The 9,368-nt window shown below is 39.3% G+C and overlaps 1 protein-coding gene across 2 annotated transcripts in view; it reads right to left on the reverse strand.

The window, feature by feature from the left end:
- The window catches only part of MGAT5B (alpha-1,6-mannosylglycoprotein 6-beta-N-acetylglucosaminyltransferase B), a 309,533-nt gene that overhangs the window by 33,218 nt on the left and 266,947 nt on the right, over positions 1-9,368 (reverse strand). For both annotated transcript variants that reach the window (XM_015820790.1, XM_015820789.1), the window contains 3 exons: positions 4,465-4,620; positions 2,560-2,706; positions 1,563-1,679 (listed from right to left, as the gene is read on the reverse strand). In XM_015820790.1, coding sequence (XP_015676276.1) covers positions 1,563-1,679; positions 2,560-2,706; positions 4,465-4,620 — 420 coding nt within the window. The remainder of the gene's footprint in view (positions 1-1,562; positions 1,680-2,559; positions 2,707-4,464; positions 4,621-9,368) is intronic.

The following is a 9,368-nucleotide window of genomic DNA, read 5'->3' on the forward strand; positions in this document are numbered from 1 at the left end:
CCCTCTGGAATGAACTGCCCCCAGAGATCAGGGTGATCCCTGATCTCCCTTCCTTCCGCCGCGCCCTTAAGACATGGTTATTCCAGCTTGCGGGACTGGCCTAGGGGAAACTTTTAGAGGGGGTTTTAATTATAATTTTAATTAGACCAAATTACTAATATTTCCCTTTTAATCAATTTTTAAACTTGTAGTGTGTTATTTTTGTATTTTTATCCGGTTGTTAGCCGCCCTGAGTCCGTAAGGAGAAGGTCGGGATATAAATTTAAAAAATAAATAAATAAATAATAAATAGTGGATACTAGTACAAGGACTTGGGTTTATTAGATCTTGGAAGGGGGTAAACCTCTGATGACTCTGAGATATCTTTGTGGCTTTGTCTGTTTCGCTTATCTCCCATCAATGTTATCTTAACTATATTGAAAATATTTTGTTGTTTGCCCATCCTCATGTGAGAATGGAAAAATTGCAAGCCAGATGGACACATTGGAGTCTCAGAAACTATTATAGCAAGAAAGAAATAACTCTAGACACAATCTTAAGCAACTACATTCAAACTAAACCAGGAAGGAAAAGAGGGGTGCTGTCCACAGATGTACCTGGATATTTGGTTTGCCCTTTTGCCCCTCTCTAAAATTTGACACAAAAAGCCAGGTGTTTTGGCAGCATGATAGCCTCCTTTTAACAACCATCATCAGACCATGCTGTGGAAAAGGATCAGAGAACACAAGGCATATTCATAATGGCTCAGGCAGTGTCCAATGTGGGGCACAACTGTCAAGAGTGAAAACCTGGCAGCTACATGCTTTTTTGTTTTCATCTTGTCATTAGAGTAAGTGTGTTCGGGGGGGGGGGAGATGAGATTTTGAATGGGTTAGTTAGAGAAACGAAACTTCTCCAGTTCTGCAGATGTTTGCTGAGAAAGGATGTATGGAAACCTTTCCAGAACATTCTAACCGGTATGAAGAAGATAGCAGATGGTTCTCCTAACAACGAGAACTTGTTTACATGAGGTACGTGGACATCTGGGAGTTTTGGCTGAGAATGTCATTGTTATATGCTTTGGTTACATGTTTTGGGATTTTAGAGTTAGTTTTCCTTCTCCTATACCATGTCATGTACTCAGTAAACCAGTAAGATTTTCAGAAATGAAAGAAATCCTGGACTTTATTTGGATATTTGAGCTGGAGGCTGACAACAACAGCATCACAACATGCCAGCTAGATTTCTTCTGGCTCAATTTTGGTACAAGTCAAAATTGCAAAATTTTTACTTTTTTTGATATTGACAGAGAGAGGAAAATAGCAAAAAAGAGAGTCACAAATCATGGTCATTGTGCACAACTGTGAAGTGCTGCAACAGGTCATAATTGCAAGCCAGTTGTCAAGTACCTGAAATGTGACCATGTAACTGTGCAGCTCTGTGTATGTGTGTGTGTGTGTGTAAATTGTAACTTCAAGGACAGATCCTAAATAACTTTTTTGAGTCCACCATAAACTTTGGCTGTTAAGCAACTATGAACTAGTTGTATTAGTGCAGTCTATCAATAATTCACCTGCAATTACCTTAGTACTCATAATTGCTTTGATGGCTGATTCAAACTCCTCTGAATTATTATAATCCACTGTCCACACATGAGGTTTTCCAATGAAATCTTCTGCATAGGGATGCTGAGAGGATACCTAAAATGTGCACAAGAAATGAATCACTTAGCATTTCCCCTGTGGGGCTCTGGGATGGGAAACATTTCTGAAAATATGGCAGAGCATTAGAGTGAGAAGAGCTAGCAAGAGATAAGGATGGGAATAGGTTCATTTTAATTTTATTTATCTACTTCTTTTCCTGACTCTGAACATTCTTACTCCTCATTCTGCATCAGTTAATTCAGCAAAAATGAAATCTTCATGAGCATTTATCCAAATGTTGTAAAATGTTTCCTACTGATTTCAGGCACATAATTCTTCTTTGTTGTTTGTATAAAGCCAGGGTGGGTAGTTGTAGAGCTCACAAGCTCTCATCATCATTCCCATTGAGTGAGATTTTGCAGAGTTCTCGGGGATCTTAAGGACCCCGCTGTGGTTCAGAAAGCATGCATTTCATATGTTTGCACAAACCTTTTCATGGACCAAATCTTCCTTTTGTATCAGAAAAACTCTTACAATATAATTTGAGCCATTTATACATTTCTCTAGGTTATTCAAAGTCAAACATGTATTTAGCCCAAATATGGTCCAAATCTCTCAATTACATATCTATATGCTTATTGCAACATGCACAGTCACTTTTATCTTGCTTTATGCAAGCAAAAATAACACGACAGTTTTCATTACATTTCATTGTCACAACAACACATTTGAGTAATTGGTGATTTAACTTCTTTATCCTGGCCTCTGGAGCAGGCTATGTCTCAGAAGTATTGACACATTGAGTCTGGATACAAATTACCCCTTTCTGCATCAGATATCCAAATCAACAAGAGAGTTCAGAAATCATAACACAGTATGTTATGAAAAAGCAAACAGACAAAACAAGCTTGGTCGCAATATCATAAAGCAGACTAACCTCCCTTGATGTTGGCTTCCCTCTGAAGAATTCATGATTGAGTGAGCTGTGGGGTGGATTGAAACGGGCTTGCAGGAAAACACATCCATTAGCTATTGCTTCCAAAGGGGCAGGGCCTTCGTAAGGAAAACCAAAGCCAATAAAGAGCTGTGAAAAGCAAATCCAGGCATTTAGCAATCTTTGACAAGTGTACACTATTCATATATATATTCTCCTTCAGTTCCTTGCCTTGGCCAGGGGGATAGAAATTGGTGTACAGAACTCTTGTAAAACAGTTTTGATTGCTCCTCTGTCACATAGTGAGCAGAATGGAACTTATGGCTGTTTTGCTACCAGTGGGAATGAATGTTCCATGAAGTCTTTGCTTGAACCTTTCATTGACATGTTTCCTACTGGCTGATCAGTCTTCCTTTTAGTATAGAACAAGCCACAGTATGTTTTTCCTATTGCTGCCTATGTCAATTACCCTGTACTAACTTGCACATATTAATAATTAGCTATTGAAGTCTAATTTTCTTGAATAAGCCCCATGTCAAGTGATAAGTGTGTAAATGTTATCTTGTAATTTACTTTAGGCAGAGAAATGGTGAACAGTGTGAAACTGAGAAGAGCAAGTTTGGAATTTGGTTTCTTTATAGCTTCTTTCCTAGTCCTTGTGTTTTTCATTTCTTTAATCCCTGCATTGAAAAGACCTATAAAATTAAATGGGGCTTCATTCACCCTTGCAGTTTCAGATTCCACACATACAATTACAAAAAGTTGCACTCTTGAAAAAAGTGTAGTATACACTATAATAAGAACATGCCCTATGAGTTATTGAGAGTTAGACCTTGTGCTCAACCCTTGGAGGAAACTAAGTGTTTGGAACTACATCTAAGATTGTGATCTCTCACACATGTTCATAGGTATGAAGGTTACATGATCCAAATTTGGGTGGGAAATGGTGTGCAATGTCCTATGACTGATGTGTGCCCGACCTTTCCTTCCTGAAAAATAAATGTTCCAAAGTTCTGTTTAATTTGTCCTGAGTGATTCTGTTTAGTTTTATTCTGGAATAGCATGAAAACTAAAGTGATGGCTAAATCAAGCTGGATAATGAGATTTGAATTCTGCCATCCTCCATAAGGCAATCTGGTCATCTACTGATAAAGTCCTTCCCAATAGCTCTAGTGGACAGATTTTATTCCTGGAATGCAAGCTATTGTCTATCTGTGCCATAGATTCCTATGGTTCCTGAAAAAAAATCTCCCCTCTTAAACTATGTTCTCACTTCTTCAACCTTCATAGTTTGATCATTATTTGGAGCAATGTTTCCCAACCTCCATGGCTGGCTGGAGAATTCTGGGAGTTGAAGTCCACACATCCTAAAGTTCCCAGGGTTGGGAAAAATTAATTTAGAGCAAAGACATAGACTTTGCTCTTACTAGCAAATCACGCATGTTGCCAAAAGACATTCTCTTCGCTGATGTTTTTAATAATATTCCCTTGAAGTTTCCACTGTTTTTCAGCTCTGCAGTCCTGCAATGCAAGGCTATCTATTCCTCTTTCCCAAGACTTTTTGCAGGTAGAAATACATTCCCACAATTTATTTCTAGGTTCATGCAACTGCAGAAAGCAAAGTTTTTTCCCGCCAAAAGGGGCTTTTAACCAGTTAAATGAATTGGCTAAATTAACAATTAACTAGTGAAACAGCTTCCCTTTAGAAGCTGTGGGTGCTCCACCACTGAAGATTTTAAAGAAGAGATTGGACAGCCATTTGCCTGAAATAGTGTAGGGTTTCCTGCTTGAGCAGGGAGTTGGATTAGAAGACCTTCAAGGTCCCTTCCAATTCTGTTATTCTGTTATTCTTTTCATTAGTATCCACACCTTCCTCAGTTAGGGAACAGAACTATCTGGCATCAATACCTTGGCTTTTCTCAGAAGCTGCTGAAAGTCATGTTGGGGCAAAAGACCGTGATTCTTCACAAAAGCTGGAACTTCTGGTGGGCGCTGGGTTTCATAATAAACAGTGCCATGGATCTCCATGTACTTGTTAAGGATGGCTAGAAACTTCTCTTTACCCTGGAAAGGAAAGGAAAGGAAAGAAAAGAAAGGGAAGATGCTGATCAGGGCCAGCTAAGATCAGGTTTGAAATCCTGAACATTTTACTCTCTATTTTTCCTGCCTCTTTCTCAACAGGCTTTAGAGTTTCTTTGAATGCCTTTTTTGAACTTGTGAGAGGAGGTAGAGGTACTGTTCTTCCTTTTATGATATTTATGTTTTACATACTATCTCAATCCAGTCAGATCTAGGCAGTCTTCAGATATTTGACTGCTTAGGTAATCTCCCAAATTGCTTTTTCCTAACATGACAAAATCCCATGGGGTTTCTTTATGATACACTTCTTGGAATTTCATATGGAAAGATGCAATACAATGCATCTCATACACTGAGCCCTAACTAAATCAAAGGCAAGAATGCCACAGCCCACCAGAGACAACCCAAGAGCCAGGTAGCTTAGAAATATAATATATACATAGGCAAATTTTGATATATATTGTTTCTCCTTTGGGGGTACAATATAATATCTTTTCCACCAAATCTAATATGAATAGCTGAAAGAAAAACCAGTGGAAAATACATTTTTAGCAGTCTACTGCCAACTAAATTTGGGAGTAAGGATTCTGTAACACTCAAATTTGATTAAACTTACATAGGTTTTATTCAAGTGTTAGCCTTCTGCTGAAGAAACACAGAACTGAGCAAATAAAATGCATTCCAAATCACATTTGTAGATCCACTAGGGCAGGAATAAAAGAATAAGCTGTGATTTGAGAATGCTGTTGCTTCAAAACCCCACCACAGTTATAAACTCCCCCTCCGAGAAGGTGAAATAAAAATACTGGCCTACCATAGAAGTAATGTTATAAAGCAATGGATATTTGCCCTTCTGTAAGATCTTCTTTTTTTTAACGAACATAGTTGATTTAGCTTTATACTGGATATATATACACCATATCAAAAACCAAAGTTTACTTTTTAATGAGTAGGTCCTAAGATGGATGAAATTTTCATTACCTATGAATCAAACCTTCAATGTCTGAGTGGAAGATCACTCAATCCACTAAGCAGTGCAACTGCTTAGCTATCATTTAGAGCTAATGTCAATTTATTTATTTATTTATTTATTTATTTAATTTAATTTATATGCCGCCCTTCTCCCGGCGGGACTCAGGGCGGCGCACAACATACTTAAAACCAAAACATATATACAATCCCCCCCTTAAAACCGAATTAAACCGAATTTAAAGTTGTGTCTTCCAAATTCCTAAAAAAACCCAGTATAAAATCCACCCTAGGTCAGGTCCGCTTGCTGAAAGAGCCATGTCTTGAGGGCGCGACGGAAGGTAAGGAGATCCGGAATTATCCAAATCTCGGGGGGTAGTTCGTTCCAGAGGGTGGGGGCACCCACAGAGAAGGCCCTCCCCCTGGGGGTCGCCAGCCGGCACTGCTTGGCCGACGGCACCCTGAGGAGACCCACTCTGTGGGAGCGTACCGGTCTGTGGGAAGGAATCTGTAAATGTAACACTTGAAACAAACCACACTCTTGGCGTCTATAAAAAACTGGTTTTTAGATTAACTTTAGATTAACAAGGGATCTGAGTAGTTTGCTTCTGCACTTCATTTCTCCCCAAAGGATGAATCTGTACCCCAGATTTCCCTTTTAACACTAAAGATTAGCCTCGATAAATTAAATTCTAAGCACTTGAAAACTTGCTATGGATATTTTGTTTCTGGCATTTATTAGTTGATACTAATAAAATATTGCTTTAGTACAGAGCTTGGATGGGTTTTTTTTTTTTTTTTTGGCTTAAAATGTTTGTGAGTCTGTGTGTACATCTAGGAGTACAACAAGGCCCCAAAAGTAAACACACAAATTTATTCTTAATGAGTGGGGCTTCCTGTACTGTATGATCTCTATCTCTTTCTCTCTTTCTCTTTCATTCCAATTCTTTTATAACTCCCATCCTGTTAGAGTATGATTGTCTTTGATCAATGTATGTATTTATCCACAGGTTCCTGAAAAGCCTTCACAATTAAAAAAAAAAGAGTCTAAACCAGAGGTATTAAAACCAGCAATTAAAAGCCTCGGTAAACAGTTCTATTTGGAAACATTCAAAGGGTACTTTTAGCAAATAGCACATTCAGTACAAAGCTAAAGAGAAAAACAGGGTGAACCATTTATATGTTAGAAGGTGAAAGCCTCTTGAACATCTTCTTGAGTGCAGGTAGAAAATGTAGCTGCTTCTATCTTGTTTAATTGCTTTATTGCAGGAAGAAAAGAGAGAGATTTAAAAAGATAAAAAAAGAAGAAAAGTGGCATCTTGCTGCCACAACCTGGCAATTTTCCTTTTGGAGGTTCAACATGCATTAAGTTGATTAATTTGGAGCTCATCTGATGCTATCTTTAAATAATTGCACAGAGCTGGTAAGACTTCATTAACGCTCTATCTAATGCATACGCTTGCAGATCAATATATGTTGTGCAATGTTCCCAAGCATGGATCTTGTTTCTGTGCCAGCATAAATTCTACTCAAAAAAGCAAATTCCCCTTTGAGTTTAGCTGTGGTCAGCGCCAAGTAGCACTCTGAACAGGACTCTTTTCATTCCCCTTTCCTTTCTTCAACCCCTCATCTACTTCAGCCTTAAAAGACCCAATTATTCTGAAGAGAGAGCAGAGGTGTCAAAATTCTATATGGTGGATCTCAAACAGGCTCTTGCCAGCTCCTCCACTTTACACAAATTCTCCTAATGAATGCTCATAGCTATAAAGGAAGGAATGTCTCAGTATTGCTGATCAATTTGTAGAATCTGTAACAGCCACGTGGTAAAGAGATTGTGCTCAATTGCTCTCACTTCAAGAGATCAGTAATGGGCCTTAGTCATTTCAAGTATCAGCATTCATCTAATTCCTATCTCCTGGAGCAGTGTGCACAGCATCGTATACAAGTAGTCTTCAACTTATGACCACAATTGAGCCAAATTCCTGTTGCTAAGCGAGACATTTGTTAAGTGAGTTTTGCCGCATTTTACAACCTTTCTTGCCACAGTTGTTAAGTGAACCACTGCAAGGTTGCAGTGCACGGCTGTTGTCTGAATACGGCTTCCCCATTGATCTTGCTTGTCAGAAGTTCGCAGAAGGTGATCAAATGATCCCGGGATACTGCAACGGTCGTAAATATGAACCAGTTGCCAAGCATCTGAATTTTGATCACATGACCACGGGGATGCTGCAATGGTCCAAAGTGTGAAAAATAGCCATAAGTCACTTTCTTCAGCACCGCTGTAACCTTGAACGATCACAAACGAATGATTGTTAAGTTGAGGACTACCTTTATCAGCTTTTTGGAAACGGTGAATCCAAGTGAATAGGCCACAGAGTGCACCTACAGCTAAGCATACCAGCAGCTGTGAAATATTCTGGGGAACCCAGATATTTATTTTTGGGTTCCATGAACTCTATAGCTTTCTTGGAGCCTGTGAAGACTCAAATTGGGAAAAGAAACGAGGCTACCTGGCTGCCTACCTTTTCTCTCTTCAGACACTTTCCCCACCCAGTTTCAAATATGGACACATAAACTCTGAAAAGAGTTGAGGGGTATTTGCAGCAGAGCCAGCAAAGCCAACTGACAATTTAATTCCCAGATATTTTTTTTTTACATCCAAGCAAATAATTGAAAAAAAGAAAAGGGGGGAAAAAGTAGGGGGGACAGCTTTATTATTCCTTGCTGTCAGAAATTAGGCCAGCACCGTCAAGTGGCTGCTGGTCTCCTTTTGGCTGATATTTAGTAATGACTGGCAGAAAACAAGCCATCTGCCAAACAAGGAATGAGATTTACTTTTATAGCAACTGAGCCTCTGGGGTGGTGTCGTTCCAGGCCCCACCCTGTAGCTTCATCATGATCCAGATGAAAGGGAGGGGCTTGCAGAATGATGTCACTGCTGGGCAGGGCTTGCCACTCCTTGCTCTGCTTTGCTGCAGATACCCCTGGTCCCTCCAGCTGTGCAAGATGCCTTAGATGTTGTTTCAAAATGTGTTTTTGAGTATGCAGAGACACAAATGTGTTGGTACTTCTTTAATGCATCTGTGTCTTTTCTCAGTATCATGTTGCTGTTCTGTCCATGTGTGAGATGTGTTTCCTTTCATTGTGTATTATTTGGCTTACTTCAGGCAATTTTCCTCAAATGACCCAAAATTTCAACAATGGCAATAGGCTTTTCCTGGTTTAAAATTCTACCCCTAGTATTTCTGGCCATGAAATAGATCCCAGGCCTGCCACTGGACCTCACAGCGGAAACACAGAAATGTTTTAGCAGAGATTCTACAGATGGATGTTTGATGATGATTCTGCAGATGGATAGCTGAACTGAAGAAGCTTCTTGGATGAGAAGCAAAATGTCCTCAAGCTAAAACCAAGTCCAGTTGTCTTTTGAAAAAAGCATCTTTGGGATTCAAATTCATGGTTTCCTGATTTATATATATGTGTGTGTGTAACTATATATTTTAAAACAGATTAATAAACAGTCTGTCACTTGTGCTCTAGCAATGCAAAATAAGGCTTCTGTTTTGTTAGGAGAACAAAATGGAGACTATTTAAATCATTTGCTATATCTTGTGTATGTTTTGTTTACAAAAAAATGGGGTGTATGTGTCACCTCCCGCCTGGACTACTGCAACGCTCTCTACATGGGGCTTCCCTTGAGGAGCACCCGGAGGCTCCAGCTAGTCCAAAATGCGGCCGCGCGGGCGGTGTTGGGAGGGACTCGT

This window comes from Protobothrops mucrosquamatus, unplaced genomic scaffold (assembly GCF_001527695.2).
Source record: "Protobothrops mucrosquamatus isolate PMUCROS unplaced genomic scaffold, P.Mucros_1.0 scaffold1183, whole genome shotgun sequence".
Lineage (NCBI taxonomy): Eukaryota > Metazoa > Chordata > Lepidosauria > Squamata > Viperidae > Protobothrops > Protobothrops mucrosquamatus.